Genomic DNA, 20,798 nt, shown 5'->3' with positions numbered 1-20,798 from the left:
CAGATTTGTTCTCTTAAATGTGAAAGAGGATCGAGTGACCGTTCACTGCTGTTCTGTAACTAGTGTAAAATATGTACACGTTTATCTTTATTTTTATAACATAGAAATACATTTAAATTTATACAATTACAAAAAATTTTCACCAGGGAGGGATTATCACTAAATGGAGGGATAGACAGATGGATACACGTATGATAAAGCATGTATAGTAAAATGTCAATCACAGAATCCAGATGTAGGTAGGAATATCAGTGTTCACTGTATAATCTTCTGACATTGTGTGTCTGAAAATTTCCATTAATGTTTTTTTAAAAAGCATCTATCATATATCCAATTAATATAGTAAAAATAAAGTTTTCACTATCACATCTGACAAAATAATCTCACCACAAGAAAGAAAACCAGCTCCAGATTTAGTTCCATAGAACTACACACATGTGTTAATACTGCAGACCATTACAGTAGTAGAGACTCACAGGTAAATATAAGGAAGTCTTTCAAAAGCAGCTACCTTACCTGATTTGCTACTACTGCATCTTGTGGATCATCTGGTTCTGCAGCTGCCAAAAGGGCTTGCAATGACAATAATACCGTGCGGAGAGTCATTGCGGCTGCCCTAAAAATCAAGACAGGAAAATACTACAGTTAAGAACATGCTGCATGACAAAAGCAAAGTGGATGTTTTCTGAATAAAATATAAAAACCAGTGGAGCTAAAAATAATCTAGATTTTATCTTAATCATGTAATTTACAGAAATTTATATATCTGCCTATCACATTATTCTCTTTTTACTTTACAAAATGAAAGAATGAGCTTTCCATTTTTTAAGACAAGTCAAACCATTCTGAGCTGGACTTGCTTTTCTTATTGTTGCCAATATCCTTCTGGTCAGCTTTACTCACTGACTTAAATTTTTATCCATTTCTCTAGACATAAAGTTAAGGTGATAAACTACTATATTTAACTTACTTTCAGTGCCACTCCTAAAACAAAATATCATCAAGCAATTATCCCTTACTTTGAAGCAAGTGTGATATCATTCCACAACATTCTGAACTAGAGCAAGTTATTTGCTTAAAATGTATCACTTAATTCACGTATGTATATAACACAAAAATTTACGCAAAAGTTTCATGACATTGGAGCTGATAATGATTTCTTGGATAGGACATCAAGAGCATAGGCAACAACAGAAAAAATAGAGAAAGCGGTCAAACTACATCAAAGTTAACCGTGTAGAGAGAAAAACCTCCTTTGTAAAGGATAAAATCAATAGAGTGAAAGGCAATCCAAAGAATTGGAGAAAATATTTGCAAATCATGTATCTGATAAAGGGTTAATGCCTGGAATATATAAAGAACTATAACTCAATAACAAAAACCCAATTAAAAAATAAGAAAGGACTTGGGACGCCTGGGTGGCTCAGTCGATTAAGCCGCTGCCTTCGGCTCAGGTCATGATCCCGGGGTCCTGGGATCGAGTCCTGCATCGGGCTCCTTGCTCAGCAGGGAGCCTGCTTCTCTCTCTGCCTCTGCCTGCCACTCTGCCTGCTTGTGTGCTCTCTCACGCGTTCTCTCTCTCTCTTAAAAAAAAAAAAAAGAAAGAAAGGACTTAAAAAAAATTTCTCCACAGAAGATATATAAGTATCTGATAAGCCCATGAAAAGATGCTTATTATCACTAATCATTAGAAAAAGAAATCAACGAGATAGTACCTCACATCCATTAGAATGGCTACTATCAAACAAAACAAAACAAAGACAAAAGTTGCTGGTGAAGATGTGGAGTCACTGGAATCCTTATGCCCAGTTGGTGGGAATGCAAAATGGAACAACAATTACAGAAAACAGTATAGCAATTCTTTTTTTTTTTTTTTAAGATTCTGTTTATTTATTTGAAAGAGAGAGAGAGAGAGAGACAGTGAGAGAGGGAACACAAGGCTGGGGAGTTGAAGAGGGAGAAGCAGGCTTCCCACTGAGCAGGGAGCCTGATGCAGGGCTTGATCCCAGGCATGACCTGAGCTGAAGGCAGATGCTTCAGCTCAGCCACCCAGCTAAGCCACCCAGGCAGCCCCAGTATAGCAATTCTTCAAAAAAAATTAAACAACAGAATTACCATATGATCTAACAATTCCACTTGTAGGTACATATCCAAAATAAATGAAAGCAGGGACGCAGATATTTGTACACCCATGTTCATAACAAGCATTAATCACAATAGCCAGAAGGTGGAAGTAACTCATTTCCATCAACCCATGAATAAATAAAATGTGGTATATATACACACACTGGAATAGTATTCAGCCTTAAAAAGAAAGACAAATCAGACACATGTTACAACATGGATGAATCTTTTTTTTTTCCTTTTGGTAAGATTTATTTATTTGACAGAGAAGGACACAGCGAGAGAGGGAACGCAAGCAGGGGGAGTGGGAGAGGGAGAAGCAAACCTCCCATCAAGCAGGGAGCCCAATGTGGGGCTCGATCCCAGCACCCTGGGATCATGACCTGAGCTGAAGGCAGATGCTTAACGACTGAGCCACCCAGGTGCCCCAACATGGATGAATCTTGACATTATGTTAAGTGAAGCCAGGAATAAAAAGACAAATAGTATGATTCATGAGGTACTTAGAAAAGCCAAATTCAGAGACAGAAAGTAGAATGGTGACTGTCATTGCTTGAAGGGTAAGAGGAATGGGAAGTTATTATTTAATAGGTATGGTTTCAGTTTTGAAAGATGAAAAGGTGGGAAGGGGTAGGAAAGGATGAAGAGTGAGGGCTCAGAGGACTTCTGGGGGGGTGTGTATGAAAATATTCTGTATACCATAATGATGGATACATGTCATTACACACTTGTTCAAATGCATAGAATGGACAACACCAAGAGTGAACCATAATAAAAACTAAGTACTTCGGGTGACTGAGATAGGACAATGCAGGTCCCTCGGGTGTAACAAATGTACCATTCTGATAGAGGATGCTGATAATGGGGGAGGCTATGTGTGTGCAGGGGAGGGAGTATATAGGAAATTTTTGTACCTTCCTCCCAATTTTGCTATGAATGTAGAACTGCTCTAAAAAAAAAAAGTCCTGGAGACTGGTAGCATAATGATGTGAATATACTTAACAATACTCATCTGTACACTTACTTGAAACAGTGAAGATGTCCATATTATATGTCAATTAAAAAAACCAAGATGATAAATTTCATGTTATATATATTTTACAAAATAAAAAATTCTTTTATTTTTATTATTTTTTGAAGATTTATTTGATTATTTGTTTGTCAGAGAGAGAGAGAGAGAGAGAGAGAGAGAGCGCGCGAGCACGCGCGCATGAGAGCACAAGCAAGGAGAGGGCAGCCAGAGGGAGAAGCAGGCTCCCCACTGAGCAAGGAATCCAATGCAGGACTCCTGGGATCAAGACCTGAGCCAAAGGCAGATGCTTATCTGACTGAGCCACCCAGGCATCCTTAAAAAACTTTTCTTAAAGTGAGAAGCTCTTCCCTCAGAGATTTGTAAGTTTGTATTATAAATACTTCCTACTTTTTAGTGACAGTTACCTTTTATTTATTTTATTTACAGTCTTTATTGGGAGGAGACAAACTATTACAGACCTCTGGACTTACAACTTCAAAAATCAGAAACTAAGGAAATAAAGATGAACATGTTGAAAGGGACAGTTTGTTCTCAATATGAAAGGAAAAATCTTAGATTTGATTCCTAACAATCTCAATAAGAAAAAGGTATGTTTTCTGTACGCTTCAAATTTCATAACGAAATACTGGGGGAGGTATTTATAAACCATTAAGAATTAGTTGACTAAAAAGAAGTCTAAATGACACCTGAAACTAATATTGTACATCAACTATACTTCAATAAAAAAAAAGGGGGGGGGGTGCCTGGGTGGCTTAGTTGTTAAACGTCGTCCTTCAGCTCAAGCCAGGATCCCAGGGTCCTGGGATTGGGCTCCACATCAGGCTCCCTGTTTGGCAGGAAGCCTGCTTCTCCCTCTCCCACTCCCCCTGCCTGTGTTCCTTCTCTTGCTGTCTTTGTCAAAAAATAAAACCCTCAAAAAAATACATAAATATAAATAAAATTAAGAAACAAAGAACTGATTTAGATGGTTAAGTGTCTGACTCTTGATTTGGACTCAGGTCATGATCTCAGGGTTATGAGACCCAGCCCCATGTTGGGCTCCATGCTGGGTGTGGAGTCTGCATAAAATTCTCTCCCCCTCTGCACCCCCAGCTTAAAAAACAAAACATAACAGAAAGAGTGAGTGCAGGTAAAAATGAGGGAATGAATGAATGAATAAATATTTTAAAATGGTAAGGGGGAAAAAAAAAACTCTAAATGCAAAGTTTTAAGCTGGACAAAAAATTAATGGTAAACAATGACATTATTTTAATCATCAGTTGTAATAAAATTATTATTAAAACAAAACTCAGTCTTCTGGCTCTACATACTATAGAAATTATAACATCTTTGATAGTGTAAAGAAATGTATACGTTTTAGGGGGCACCTGGGTGGCTAAGTTAATTAAGCGGCTGCCTTCGGCTCAGGTCATGATCGCAGGGTCCTGGAATCAAGCCCTGAGTCAAGCTCCTTGCTCAACGGGGAGCCTGCTTCACCTCACTTCCCCAAATAAATCTTAAAAAAATTTTTAAAAAATGTGTATGTTGACTGATCTACATTAATTTTTAAACCTAAATTTAGTAATGTGAGAAAGTATACAGTAGAAATACAATCTTTCATTCTAGTTATTATTCCTTTTACACAGTACTGACTAAATTCATAATGCACTAAGATTATTTAGGATTCTGTGTGTGTGTAAAAAACAAATCCTAACAGGTTAACAGGAATATGGAATTTCAAAATGTGTCAGCTAATTTTAATAGTCAATGGATGATGGACCTTACAAATCTATCTTCAGTAAATTAATTTTGCCAAAACCTCAATAAACACAGTTAAAATGGCTAATTAAATATTCATGCATACAAACTCAGCAGAGCCTCCAAAACATACAGAGCTATATGAACTGTCAATACTGTTGACTTTCTGTTAAGGGTCTTCAGAAGACCATCCATATAATTGATGTTTATTCAAAACACTGCTACTTAAAAGAGTAAGGCAGCTTTTTTGTTATAACTTTTTATTAAAGCATAACAAACAGAGTTAAATGCTCTACATCTGGATGAATTTTTATATATGTATATACCCATGTAACCATCACATAGATCAAAATTTGGAAAATTTTCAGCACTCAAAAAAAAAACCTCTCTTGCATTCCCTTTCACAACCCTCACCCACCCCCACCACTATCCTAATTTCTATCACCATAAATTAGTTTTGGCTCATTTTGAATTTTATAAAAACAGAATCATATAATATGTGCTCCTTTGTGTCTGGCTTTGGTCACTCAACATGTCTGTGAGAATTATCCATGTTGTTTGTGTCAATATGCTTTTTAAAAACCTACTATTGCAGTGTTTCACTGGACAATTATTCCATTATATATCCATTTTCTTATTGACAGGTATATGGGTTATTGAATAAACATGATACAAATATTCTCGTACAAGTCTTTTGATGGACATATGCATTCATTTCTCTTGGATATAGACCTAGGAGTGGAACTGCTGGGCCATATCAAAGATGTATGTTTAGCTCTGGTAGATACTGCTGGCTGAGTAGTTGAACCACATTCCTACCATCAATGCATGAGAACTATTTGTAAGTATGTAGTAGTATCTAATTGTAATTTTAATTTGCACCTCCCTAATGACTAATGATGCTGAACATTGCTTATTAACCATCTAGGTATTCTCTTAACCCCTGTTCATGTCTTTTAGAAGGGCAGTATCACTGAGTGCACTTTTTTTTTTTTTAAGAGGTTTTATTTACTTATTTGACAAGAGAGACAGCGAAAGGGAATACAAGCAGGGGGAGTGGGAGAGGGAAAACCAGGCTCCCCACTGAGCAGGTAGCCCGACACAGGGCTCCTTCCCAGGACCCCGGGATCATGACCCGAGCCGAAGGCAGATGCTTAATGAATGAGCCACCCAGGTGCCCCCTGAGTGCAATTTTTATGTGTAGTCATTTTCTTCTATTTCCTCAGGTAAACAGATACCTGCAGTCATAATAGGTGTCAGTGGAAAAACATCTGTAGTTTCCACACAGAACACATTGTGGAGTTAATAAACCATACTAACATAAAGCTGTTAAATATTAAAGGTAACTTGCCGTATGTATTCACAAAAGACCAAGACAGTTTTCTAGCACACCTACCTCAAATTATTCAATGTTTAGTCAATTTATTTTCCTGAGGATTACTATCCTTTAGTTTTCTTTACCAAATTCCAGGTCTGAGGCCTAAATAAACATGAATATCCACTGACTGTCAACTATACCTCAATAAATTGGGGAGAGGGGCTTAAGATATCCATGTATATCTCATCTCACTTATTTTTTTTAAAAGACTTTATTTCTTTGAGAGAGAGAGTGCATCAGAGAGAGCACAAGCAGAGGGGAGAGGCCGAGGGAAAGGGAGAAGCAGACTCCCCACTGAGTAAGAATCCCCATGTGGGACTCAATCCCAGGACCCTGGGATCATGACCTGAGGCAAAGATAGCCACTTAACTGACTGAGCCACCCAGGTGCCCCTGTCTTTGACATTTTAAAATATTTCAATTATTAAATTCAGCTATTTCACATCTGCCTAATAGGAACAGTTGACAAAAAGTGTTTCAGTACAACAGTACCAAGTTCTCTCTCCACATATACACCATAATCTTTCAACAGTCGGAAGAGATAATCAGAAGTGGTAGTACTGCTGACTTAACTGAACAAAAAGGGGAGTCAGTGGGAAATTTTAGTCTGGAGCTGTATTTGTTTTTGAAAAGGGATGTGGGGAGGGGGGCACAGGGAGAAGAGTATCACTCTTTGAGAACTGCTGAGTAGGGCAAATTCAGAAGCAGGGAGGTTAAAGAGGTAATGTGACTTGGGCGAGGTAGTACTAATGAAAGTGAAATTTATTGGAAGTTTCACCAATAAAATCTGCAAATGGGGTACAGGGTACCAGAGAAACAAGAACCAAGGATCATCATGAAGTTCTGGCCAAAGCAACTGCAACAATGTAGTTGCCAGTAACTTAAATGGAATGATGCAGGTTTTGGGTTAGGGAGTATCAGTTGAGTTTTCAACATGTTTTAAGTTTGAGATGTCTACTACATACATACTGAAGTACAGGTGTTAAGCAGGTAGCAGCATATGAGTGTGGAGTCCAAGGAAGATAGATTTATGAGTTGCTGGTATTTAAAAAGTGAAGTTCTAAAATCAGATAAGCATACCAGAAAATGACTATAGATGAAAAGTAGCAGAGGTAAAGACTTAGCCCCAAGGTACTCTCCTAGAAACAAGGGAGAACTAGTTAAGAAATCGGGGAATGGGCACAAGAAAGGGGAGAAGAGAGGAACTAATGTCCCGGAAACCAAGTGAAAGAGGTACAATGTCTGCAAATATTCATTAGTATGACTGAGTGTTCTAACTATTATAAGGGGCCACTGAGATGACTTTATGGATAAAAACACTGAGACCTCCAAATTATGAAAGATCACAAGTTAAAAGAATGACAGAATAAAATTAGTTCTATTTCATACAATTCAATGTTTAAGGGTATGGAATACAGATCAAGAAACTAGACCTCAAGGGATGAACTGAGGGAGGAGGCTTTACTCAGATGTGCTATTAGAATGGAAAAGCAAAACCAAACCAACAATTCTTGTCTGTTTATCCAATTACTAAATAAACCAAATTCCCCAAATAGTAAATGTTGTCATTTGTTTCACCTTGTTCAGGTTCCATTCTTTCCCTTTCTTAACAAATCAAACACATAGCTTATTACTGTTTTCACCCACTCTGACATCTTTTTTATATACCTCTTGTCTTAGTTTCTCTTCCATTCATATTGCTAGAATATGGCAGGCTGTAATCTAAGAAAATTACATAAAACAATTCATTTAATCCTTTTAATAGCCCTATGAAGTAGGTATTAACCCCATCTTGTGAGATGAGGACAACTAAGGCACACAGGCTAGGTAATTTGCTCAAGACCACAGTTTAGTAAATGGCAGCGTCATGATTTGAACTAACTCTTAAACACGCTGCTGCTAAAATCAAATCAGACAAAACATGTGAAAGCACTATAAAGTGCTATGCAAATGAAGATATCACTTATAAAAGTACTCCTTTCTTTGAATCTGAGAACCTTAACTAAGCTCACTTAACACAATTTTTAACATTTTTGTTGCCTACATTCCACCCGGATCAGAGCTGATTACTTCAATACTTATTTTTCTAGTCTTTTACAAGTATCTTTGAGAGACAGGAAAGAACCAAATTTACCAAAATAAATGAAATCAAGACTTTTCAAGATGTAAAGCTAGCATCTGACATAACCTAATAAGTCACTATTTTTTTTAATATTTTATTTATTCATTTGAGAGAGAGAGACCGCAAGTAGGCAGAGCAACAGACAGAGGGGGGGGGAAGCAGGCTCCCTGCTGAGCAGAGAGCCCGATGTGGGGCTCGATCCCAGGACCCTGGGATCACGACCCAAGCCGAAGGCAGAGGCTTAACCCACTGAGCCACCCAGGCGCCCCACTATTTTTTTTTTTAAGATTTTTATTTATTTTCTTGAGAGTGAAAGCAATCACAGAGGCAGAGAGAGAAGCAGACACCCCACTGAGCAGAGAGCCTAATGCAGGGCTCGATCCGAGGACCCTGAGATCATGACCTGAGCAGAAGGCAGACGCTTAACAGACTGAGTCACCCTGGAGCCCCATAAGTCACTATTTAAATAATGATTGTGATCTCAATTCTAACATACATTTTTTTAAAAAAGATTTATTTATTTTACAGAGGTGGTGGCAGGGGCAAAGGGAGAGGTAGAGAAAATCTCAAGCAGATTCCACACTTAGTGCAGAGCTGATGTGGGGCTCAATCAAGCTCATGACCTGAGCTGAAACCACGAGTCAGATGTTTAACCAACTGCGACACCCAGACACCCCAACACATTTTTGATTATGTACTTGAGACTTCATAAAGTTTTAAATTATAGCCCAAATAAGAGAAAGTATAATATATGCTCATGTTTTGAGGCAATTACACGTTTAACACTCTAAGCATACCCTTGGAATTCATTGAGAGGGAAGAAAGTGAATTCAAAATATCTTACCATTGATCTTTCAGGATATCCAAACAAATAGCCCCTGTGACGGAACTAATATTAGGATGCCATATTTTAGTGATAAACCGGACCTAGAATATAAAGCACACTTGAGTTTTTAAGTAACATAAATAAAACTCATATAGTTCAAGTATAACTACAAGAAAATGAAATCCTCAGATTAAAAAAAAAAAAAGTCCATACTTACATTACCATCATTTTGCCTAGCTGAAGGGAAGGGTGTGAAAGACAAAGCATTCAGTTAAGCTGAATGCTGTCACTGACATACATTTTTATAAAAAACTTTTTAATAAATGTTCCGCCCCTAAAGAAACCCAATAATTACCAGGTGTTTACAATTTACCTACCATAATAGTCCATGCTACGACAACTACAACACAGACTAAAATCTAGTTAGGTAGATAAAGTAACATAAAATAAAAACTAATATAGATAGTGAATGGCAATTTATTCAGTGTCAAATAGGATGCAGGACAGCTTTGAAGGACAAAGTAAACAAAATCAGTACATGGAAGCATTTTAGTAGTAAGTGGCTCTAAGATGGCTCCTAAATTTTCTGTAGAAATTGTTCTCAGATAAAAAAAAAATTCAAATTTGTTTGAAAGACAATGGCACTCAAGAGACACTGAGGCTTACAGTTTAAGAAATTTATCCAAAAATCCAGTAACAAGTTAGCAATAGAACAATACGCAAACTTACACAACCTCATTTCAGATTCTGAGTCTCTAATCACCTCATTATTTGTCTTAGGATGGATAAGAAACCAACAAAACAAAAATACTAACTCTAACAGATCACCATGAAATGAAATCCGGTTCATCAGGTCTTACTTACAAGCTTTTGAAGGACCAAATATTACTATTTTGGGGGGGGGGCTACTGTTATTTTATCTGATACATATATAATAATCACCTAAGTCAAAACTCCTTTTTACTTAACACATTAAGTACTGTAAGTCAAGCAATGGTTTTTTTGTTTTGTTTTGTTTTTGTTTTTTTTCTAAAGTAGAATCCATGTCCAGAGTGGAGCCCAGGTGGGACTGAACTCACCACCCTGAGATTAAGACCTGAGCCCATATTAAGAGTCTGATATTTAATCAACTGAGCCACCCAGGTGTCGCAAGCCAAACAGTAAGTATTCTACAAAAATTAACTCGTTAATATGTGCTCTAAATCTAAGCTATTTACGGAAAGCAGCTAAGCAGACAGTTTCCACTTCTCTCTTGGTGACGGGATTTGTCGATACTACCTGTTAATCACTTCTTCACCTAATTACACACTAAATTATATGCTAAAAAAGAACTTCAAGTTACCAATGACTTCAAAACACCTAAAACTGATGGAATCTATCCATGCCTTGATCCTTTTTAATTCATGCTTACAAGAGTAGACACAAGGTATCTACTCTCAATCCACATAATCACACAACTCGTTAAACAAGACCATCATTCTACACTTGGGTTACTAAACAGTCCACTGACTTTAATAACTTCATTTTGGTTCCTTTCAATCCATTCTCCACACTGAAATCAAGAGCGCCCTTTAAAACAACTGATTCACTATTCTACTTAAGGCCCTTTAATGACTTCTCATTCCCTTTATGTAAGTCTGCACTCTTAAACTGTCCCAGCCCATCTCCCATGTCATCTTTAAAAAAAATAAATAAATAAATAAATAAATTTTTTTTTCCTCCCTTGGGCTTTTTTTTTTTTTTTTTAAAGATTTTATTTATTTGGCGCACCTGGGTGGCTCAGTGAGTTAAAGCCTCTGCCTTCGGCTCAGATCATGATCCCAGGGTCCTGGGATCGAGCCCCACATCAGGCTCTCTGCTCAGCAGGGAGCCTGCTTCCTCCTCTCTCTCTCTCTGCCTGCTTCTCAGCCTACTTGTGATCTCTATCTGTCAAATAAAGAAATAAAATCTTAAAAGAAAAAAGACTTTATTTATTTATTTGACAGAGAGAAAGAGAGATCCCAAGTAGGCAGAGAAGCAGGCAGAGGGGAAGGGGGAAGCAGGCTCCCTGCTCCCTGCTGAGCAGAGAGCCCGATGCAGCTAGATCACAGAGCCCTAGGATCACCACCTGAGCCAAAGACAGAAGCTTAACCCACTGAGCCACCCAGGCGCCCCTCCCTTGGGCCTTTCATACCTGTTTCTTCTCTTAGTAACACATGTTGATGCCCTCTTCTCCTGGCTAATTCCTACTTAATCCTTTAAGTCTTAGTTTCCATATCACTTCTTCCCGATCAGTTCTCACAGCACTCTGTATGTTCCTATTTCATCATACTGACCACACTTCTATAATTTCTTCCTTCTATGTTTGGCCTTCCCTAAAAGGCTCAGTATCTAGCCTGCTTACCAGAGCACCCCAAGTACCTGAAATGTCTCACACTGAATGAATATGCAATTAACATCATGACAAACCTATTCTTAGACCTAACCAGCATCCCTCTCAAATACAAAGCTGGTCAAAGAAAAGAGGCATACCAGGCCTATGTACAACAAACATTTCTTCCTAATAGATATAAACATGATAGTCTTATCATATTTTCTACCATTCAATGAATTTGAAGCATAAAGATACAAAATAACCATATGCCATAATTTCAGTAACTCAAGGACATTACAGCATTTTGTGACTTTAAAACAAAAATTTGTTCTTAGTCGGTTAAGCGTCTGCCTTTGGCTCAGGTCATGATCCCATGGTCCTGGGATCAAGCCCCACATCGGGCTCCCTGCTCAGTGGGGAGTCTGCTTCTCCCTCTTCCTCACCCCCCCCAAACCATTTGTGTACTCTCTCTTACTCACTCTCTCTCAAATAAATAAAATCTTAAAAAAAAAAAATAATTGGTCCAATCTTTTGAACACTGGAAAAAGATTTTTATTTCATTTTTAAAAAAGATTTTATTTTTTAAAGATTTTATTTATTTATTTGACAGAGAAAGAGATCATAAGCAGGCAGAAAAGCAGGCAGAGAGGGGGAAGCAGGCTCCCTGCTGAGCAGAGAGCCCGATGAGGGGCTCCATCCCAGGACCCTGGAATCATGACCTGAGCCGAAGGCAGAGGCTTTAACCCACTGAGCCACCCAGGCGCCCCAAAAAAGATTTTATTTTTAAGAAATCTCTACACCCAACATGGGATTCAAACTCACAACACGGAGATCAAGAGCCACATGCTCCACTGACTTAGCCAGCCAGGTACCCCAAGAATTTGAAATTGCTACTTAAGTCATCAGAAGGTTTATGGTTGGGCGCCTGGGTGGCTCAGTGGGTTAAAGCCTCTGCCTTCGGCTCAGGTCATGATCCCAGGGTCCTGGGATCGAGCCCCGCATCGGGCTCTCTGCTCAGCAGGGAGCCTGCTTCCCTTCCTCTCTCTCTGCCTGCCTCTCTGCCTACTTGTGATCTCTGTCTGTCAAATAAATAAATAAAATCTTTAAAAAAAAAAAAAAAAAAAAAAAGAAGGTTTATGGTTAGGCAAGTGATCTAAGTGATCTCTTTCTTTTTAAAGAGGAGTCTTCAATACATGATCTCTGCAGACTCTATATGAAAATAAATACATGTATATGTAGGATCAAGGAAATTATTAAACTATTTGTTACTTTGTTCTAATCAGTTTTAGGAATAGATACCTTTGAATTTGCAAATGATGTAATAAAAATCTTTTCAAGAGGACACTGCATCACCCACTAGTGTGGATATAAGTACCTTAGTAGTTTTTCTGTGGTCTACCACTCTTTATCTTCTATTCCTCTTTTTTAAATTATTTATCAACTATCTCATTTCTTAGATTTTTCATGTCTTCTTCTTTCTCAAACCTTAATGTCACTAGTGGTATCCACACATGTTCCAGAATTGTATCCTATTATTCTATACACAATTAATATCAACTGTATTTGTCACTTTTTCTCATAGTACTAACACCTCTGTTGTATATCAACAAAAATGTAGACTCAAAAAAATTTGGAAAGGATGAAGCATAACGGTAAATAACAACTCAAGGACATTTATTATGACCTGCTTCAGTCACATTTGACACTGATTACAAAACAGGTATGAAATGGTTTATAGTATTAAAAGACTTACTAATCACAATTCAGGCCTCCTTATTTTCACCTATGAAACTAATACTAGCACCATCTGGGTAGCTTCAGAACACTCATTACCTCTGAGGAACACTCAAAAAAACCTTTTTATATAGAAATATAAAAATATGTAAATATAAACAAATATTTATAAAATAAAAACTTTCATAAAAATACTTTTAAAATTAAAAATATTAAATATCTTATACAGAAACAAAAATCCTTTTTTTAAAAGATTTTATTTATTTGGGGCATCTGGGTGGCTCAGTGGGTTAAAGCCTCTGCCTTCGGCTCAGGTCATGATCTCAGGGTCCTGGGATCGAGCCCCGCATCAGGCTCTCCGTTTGGCAGGGAGCCTGCATCCCCCTCTCTCTCTGCCTGCCTCTCTGCCTACTTGTGATTTCTGTCTGTCAAATAAATAAATAAAATCTTAAAAAAAAAAAAAGTGGCCCAATATTTTCAACACTGGAAAAATTTATTTCATTTTTAAAAAAGATTTTATTTTATTTTTTAAAGATTTTATTTATTTGACAGAGAGAGATCACAAGCAGGCAGAGAAGGGGGGGGGGGATGCAGGCTCCCTGCCGAGCGGAGAGCCCGATGCAGGGCTCGATCCCAGGACCCTGAGATCATGACCTGAGCCGAAGGCAGAGGCTTAAACCACTTAGCCAACCAGGCACCCCAAGAAATATAAATCTTAACACCATATACACAGTGTTACCAGACCAAAATGAAGGAAGGAGACTATTCTTATAATCTATACTGGCACACCATTATCACTAATCTATTTTTTTTTTCCTTCACTAATCTTATCTCCTCCTGGAGGACAGTATCCTACATTCACTCTTTAGTTCAAACATTTCAGCAACTTCATGGCAAATGGAAGCTCACATTTCCATTGAATTTCCAGTTTCAAACTTGGAACTCAAGGATGTTATGGTATTAAACCAGCTTTATCTAACTTATTGTACAAAATAAAATGCTATTTTATTTTAAATATGCATGTGCAGATGGGCAGACCCATTAAAAGTTATTAGCAATGATATTTACAATCAATTTTACATATAAAACTACATTTATAATGTCAAGGAAAAACAGAAAAATTCACAACCTAATCTCTAATTCATAACTGGGCAAATCATTGAGCTAGAGGTTTCCCAATTTAATTAATTTTTTCATTAACAGTATATTACAATTCACTTTAGAAATAACACTGGTTATATGCATTGAATTAAATTCCTTCTACACTATACTCAGCTGACTCAAAGATATACCTTCTCTATCTAGAAGCAAACCTGCTCTTCAGGTTAATAATTTATTGCAGAATAATAAACAGGAAATACTCTGTGCCCACTGTTATCAAATATGTAAGTTTCAACCTTGTGCAATTTTAGCTGCACAACAGTGAGAATATAACCAGCTACTTTTAATACTTTTTATCTCATGAGGCTTAAAATTAAACCTGAGCCTACATATTAAACATACACAAACAAAATCCAGCAAGAAATTTACAAATACTCCCAATTTTTCCATTATATTTACCAATCAGTAAAACTTCAATATATCTCGAAGCTCAACATATTTAGAACATATTTATAATACGTTCGTTTACATTACAAAAGCTTAATGCCATAAATGGAATGAGTACCATATTTAAAAGAATACTAAATTACAACTAAGAATAACAGAGGGAGACTTTTCTAAATATTGAAGCTACCTCAATGTGGAATGTCTGGAATCAGGATAGTAGTGGCCTGAAGAACAATAGGAGCTCTGTTAAGTTATGAGTCTATTTTTCCCACTATGCTAGAAAATGAGGGTGAGAGAGGGACTAATAAAACACTGATTTCAATGATTAAAATAATGTGTCAAGTGCCTGAAACAGAGCCAGGGCTATGCAATCACTGTGGAGCTATATAAAAGACTATAGAGGGAACTAATAAAACACTTTCACTGAGATTATAATTCACCCATTTAAAGTACGTAACTCCATGACAGTTTTCAGTATATACACAGAGCAACCATGTAACCATCAGCAGTCACTCCCCATTCCTTCACACACCCTCAGTCTTAAACAACCACTGACCTATTTTTTGTCTCTGTGGATTTGTTTCTTCCGATGTTTCATATAAATGAAATCATACAATGAGTGGCCTTTTGTGTGTAGCTTCTTTCATGTAGCATGATGTTCTCAAAATTCCTCTATATTATACATTATCAGTATTTCATTTGTTTTTATAACCAAAAAATGTCCCATGGTATAAATATGCCACATATTATTTATCCATTCAATTAATGGACATTTATTTATGTCACTTCCACTTTTTGGCCATTATCAATAGTGCTGGTATGAACATTTGTGTACAAGTTGTTGTGTGGACATGTTTTCATTTCTACTGGGTAGGTACCTGGGTAGGACTGATATAAGTCATAAAGCAACTCTGTTTACCATTTTGACCAAACTATGTATCAAAGCAGCTCTAACATTTTACTTTTTTAAAAAATATATTTTATTTGTTTATTTGTCAGAGAGAGAGAGCACAAGCAGGCAGAGTGGCAGGCAGAGGCAGAGAGAGAAGCAGGCTCCCCGCTGAGCAAGGAGCCCAATGTGGGACTCGAACCCAGGACCCTGGGATCATGACCTGAGCCGAAGGCAGTTGCTTAACCAACTGAGCCATCCAGGTCAGCAATGAATGAAAATTTCAACTTATACTGGAAATGTAAGTGCCAATGTTATATTTTCAAACAATGTCACAGAAGGAAGACAAAGGCTACTTCAAGAAGGGCCTTTTATTTATTTTATTTTAAAGATTTTATTTATTTGACAGAGAGAGAGACAGCAAGAGAAGGAACACAAGCAGGAGGAGTCGGAGAGGGAGAAGCAGGCTTCCTGCTGAGCAGGGAGCCCAATGTGGGGGCTTGATTCCAGAACCCTGGGATCATTACCTGAGCCAAAGGCAGATGCTTAACAACTGAGCCACACAAGCACCCCAAGAAGAGCCTTTTAGAGTGGGAGTCACTGGTTAATGCTAATATTTACACAGTGCTTACTCTGTGTAGCAAGTTATAAGTATTACTATTTCATTAAATCTCAGGTACCATGAATTATATAACACACCATTACTTTATGTACCCTGAGAAAGAAAAACTCTGCCAATTATATTATGACATGTCATCCATTGTAAGGTGTATCTTGATTTCACAGACATTAAAATATGTGAAAAAGGGGTGTCTAGGGTGGCTCAGTTGGTTAGGCATCTGCCTTCAGCTCGGGTCTGGGATCGAGCACTGAGTTGGGCTCCCTGCTCCTTGGGGAGTATGCATCTCCCTCTGGCCCTCCCCCTACTCATGCTCCCTCCCTTTCTCTCTGTCACTCTCACTCTCAAACAAATAAAAAATTTTTTAAAAATGTGAAAAAATGTTTCACAGAATTATTACAATAATTTATACAAGGATTAATTCATTTAATCTTTTTTTTAAGATTAAGATTAAGATTTTTATTTATTTATTTGACAGACAGAGATCACAAGTAGGCAGAAAGGCAGGCAGAGAGACGGGGGGAAGCAGGCTCCCCGCCAAGCAGAGAGCCTGATGCGGGGCTTGATCCCAGGGTCCTGGGATCATGACCTGAGCTGAAGGCAGAGGCTTTAACCCACTGAGCCACCCAGGCGCCCCAATTCATTTAATCTTTATAAGCAATCCTAAGTGAGGATTTTATAGATGAGGCAACTAGGGCACAAAGCTTGCCTAAAATTGTAAGGCCAGGGGTGCCTGGTTGGCTCAGCTAGAGCATGCAGTGATTGATCTTGGGATAGTCCCACATTGGGCAGAGATTAGTAAGGGAAAAAAAAATTATAAAGCCAGTTAAATGGCCGAAGTAGATTTGAACTTTGGTGGACTGCTCTTGTTCTTGGGGGAGTCATAGTCACTGTTTTAGAGATTATGCCCTCACTCCTTCCTCAACAGGATCAAAAAAGTAGAGCACACTGGGCCTTATGGGATTTGGGTTCTACTTAACCTCTAAGCCTCAGGTCCCTCATTTATTAGAACTGTTAAGACTGGGGCGGTCTGTCATGCATAGGGCTCCCTGCTCAGTGGGAAGCCTGCTTCTCCCTCTCCCACTCTCCCTGCTTGTGTTCCCTCTCTCACTGTCTCTCTCTCTCTGTCAAAAGAACTGTTAAGACTGTTTCACAAGTGACAGTGGCTACTGCCATTCTCTAATAGTAAAAAATGTGGTGGCTGAAAGTAGTCTCTATTGAGGGCTTTTCTTTTTTCTTCCTCCTTATTTCCATTAAAAAAGTTTTTTTAGGCTAAGAGGGCATCCTTATCTTTAAACATTTAAAATCTTTTGTTAAATTTGTGGTATTCAACAATTAAAGTATCCTCAATTATGTATTCATTCCAATGATAACATTAAAACCTAGGCTGAATCCAGTGGAGGGTAACCAGGATGAGTATGAAAACTAAGTCACAGATATAAGATGATAGCTTAATAATAGTGTTATCGCTAAATGGTCATTTTGAAAAATCCTTTCTTTTTTTATAATTTATTATATAACTTTCTCAAATTTCTACAAAAAGCACAAACTACTTAAAAAAATGTTTATTTATTCTAGAAAGAGAGACAGCAGGAGCAGGAAGGGGTGGAGGAAGAGAGAGAATCTGAAGCAGGCTCCATACCCAGCATGAAGCCTGATACAAGGCTTGATCTCACAACCCTGAGATTATGATCTGAACCAAAATCAAGAGCTGGATGCTTAGTCAACTGAGCCATCCAGGTGCCACCAAACTGCTTTTATAATAGAGAAAAAAAAAAGGGAAAAAAAAATCAACCAGCTTAAAAGCAACCAAATGTCCCTTGATGGTTGAATGGATAATGTGGCATATATGAAAAATGGAATACTATTTAACCTTAAAGAGGAATAAAATTCAGATACATGCTGAAATATGGATGAACCTTGAAGACATTATACTAAGTGAAATTAACCAGAAACAAAATGACAAATATTGTGATTCCACTTAATTGAGGTACCTAATCAAATTCATACAGAGAAAGTAGAACAAAGGTTAGGGAGCTGGGGCCATAGTGTAAGGGGGAGTTATTATTTAACAGGTTAAGATGAAAAAGCTCTAGAGATGGCTAGAGGTGATGACTGCACAACATGACTGTATTTAATACCACTGAACTGTATACTTAGAAATGGTTAAAATGATAAATTTTATATTATGTCTACTTTGCAACAATTTAAAAGAATCAAATGGGCGTATGAGAAAATAGATGTACATAAGATACAGAATAGACACTCCAAACCAGTAAGTGACCCAAGTGCACCCTGGAACTTCCATTACCATGTCTATTCCTAAATGGGAACCACCAACAGGCTGAATGAATTCTAGAACATTTTCCAAGTGACTACTATCATATGCTCAAGGACACTCACGGAGCCACAGAAAATGCAAAGATATATTAAGACATGGTCCTTCACCTGAGGGGCATAAAAGCTAGTAAAAGATACATACCCCAAATAATAAATTGGTACTGTATTTGTATTGGTACTACAGCTGACCTTTAAATGACATGGGTTTGAACTGGTCAACTTATATTGGATTTTTTCTGATAAGTATAGTATAGTACTTTAAGTATATTTTCTCTTTATGATTTTAATATTTTTTCTCTAGCTTTATTATAAGGATACAGTATATAATACATATATAAAAATAATGTGTTAATCGACTTTGTTATTGGTAAGGATTCTGGTTGACAACAGGCTATTAGCAGTTTAAGTTTTTGGGGAGTCAAGAGTTATATAGGGATTTTCAACTGCATGGAGATTCAGTGTACCTCACCCCCACTCTGTTCATAGGATCAGCTGTGTATAAATAATATAAAATGTTATTAAAAGAGTAGAGGAACGTCACAAAACAAACTGAGGGTGACCAGGGGGAGGGGTGTAGGGAGAGAGAGGTGGGGTTATGGACACTGGGGAGGGTATGTGCTATGGTGAGTGCTGTGAAGTGTGTAAACCTGGCAATTCACAGACCTGTACCCCTGGGGCTAATAATACATTATATGTTTATTTAAAATTTTTTAAAATTATTAAAAAAAAAAGAGTACAGGAACAATTTGATGGATACAGCTTAATGTAAAGGGTGATATACTTTACCTAGACCTCAAAAACACCCTAAAATTTTATATGATACAGATAATGATTCAAGTGAAAATGACAGAAAAGTATGAAATAATAAGCACCATCTACAAACAGCAAATAATCTAGGTTGGAAAATGAGACCCATGTTGTGGGTATAGGTGGTAGAAAATTAGGACTGAAAAGATAATTGGGGTTAGGCTGTTAAGAGGTTTCAAATGCCCAGCCAAGGAGTTTAGACTTTATTAACAAAGAAAGAAAAGAAACATCAAAACTTCACTTCAGGAAGATTTACAGAACAGAACTGCAAAGAATGAATACGTGTGGCAAAGACAGATTAAATAATAGGCAAAACAGGAAAGTAATAAAGCTGAGGGCCTAAACTAAAGTGATAATAGCAAAAGTAAAAGATAAAGGAAGCTATTCAGTGAAAAATTAAGTTTAGGTTAGTTCCCTTTGTTATACATGAGCTAGGGTATTCCATTTCCTCTTTTAATATTCATCAGTTCCAATTATTTGTTCATAAGATTTTCTTCTGCTAGAACGTGAGCTCCGTGAAAGCAAGGACAGTGAAAGCTCCGTGAAAGCTACAGTACAGTGGCACACAGTACTCAAATAACTACTGAATGAATTCAGAATATACTCTTCCCTAAAAAAAAGAAAAAGAAAAAAAAAAAACATACTTCTTTGAGGCAAGTACAAATCTGTATAAGGGTTCTCAAAACTTGGGAGCATTGTAAATTTTTTCAGACCTAGAATTTAAGCCACTGGCAGATGAAAATCCTATTCCTGTCTATAGCCTTACTAGCTACCTCTGAGTAAGCTTGCTTTTCATTCTAAAGTCAGCAACAAAGTTTATTTGACATTACCTGAATGCTTGTCCCTACTAAATTTTATACAGACAATAACTCAAAAAGCTGTAATCTTAATAAGCACTAAAATATAAATTAAATGGGAAAGAATTTAGAAGTTCATGCACAAAAAATAGGCTTACAGTACCTTAGGGGGATTAAATGGATATGTTTCTGGTATTTTTATCTCTAGCTGATATCTTCCTCCTAAAAAATGGGGAAAACAGAAAGTTAAGAATGCTGCTCACCTCAAATATTTGAAACAAAATATAGTGACATGATTTTTCAAAACACGTACTATTTTATATTCAATTATAACAAATTCATTCTAAAGTTGAAACCCAAAAAGGAAATAATAAAAACACTAGTTAACTTAAAGTTTATTTAAAACATATAAAATAGCCATTACACAACTATATTAGTTTATCAGTGAATAAAAGAGCTTGAGATAGACAAATACATTAAATCCAAAGACAA

The 20,798-nt window shown here is 37.1% G+C and overlaps 1 protein-coding gene across 2 annotated transcripts in view; it reads right to left on the bottom strand.

The window, feature by feature from the left end:
* The window catches only part of UBE2K (ubiquitin conjugating enzyme E2 K), a 76,515-nt gene that overhangs the window by 6,747 nt on the left and 48,970 nt on the right, over positions 1 to 20,798 (bottom strand). For both annotated transcript variants that reach the window (XM_080796907.1, XM_080796908.1), the window contains 3 exons: positions 20,470 to 20,528; positions 9,238 to 9,320; positions 517 to 616 (listed from right to left, as the gene is read on the bottom strand). In XM_080796907.1, the coding sequence (XP_080653033.1) occupies positions 517 to 616; positions 9,238 to 9,320; positions 20,470 to 20,528 (242 nt within the window). The remainder of the gene's footprint in view (positions 1 to 516; positions 617 to 9,237; positions 9,321 to 20,469; positions 20,529 to 20,798) is intronic.

Source organism: Martes martes (assembly GCF_963455335.1).
Source record: "Martes martes genome assembly, chromosome: 2".
Taxonomy (NCBI): domain Eukaryota; kingdom Metazoa; phylum Chordata; class Mammalia; order Carnivora; family Mustelidae; genus Martes; species Martes martes.
This window is presented reverse-complemented; position numbering and strand designations above follow the sequence as displayed.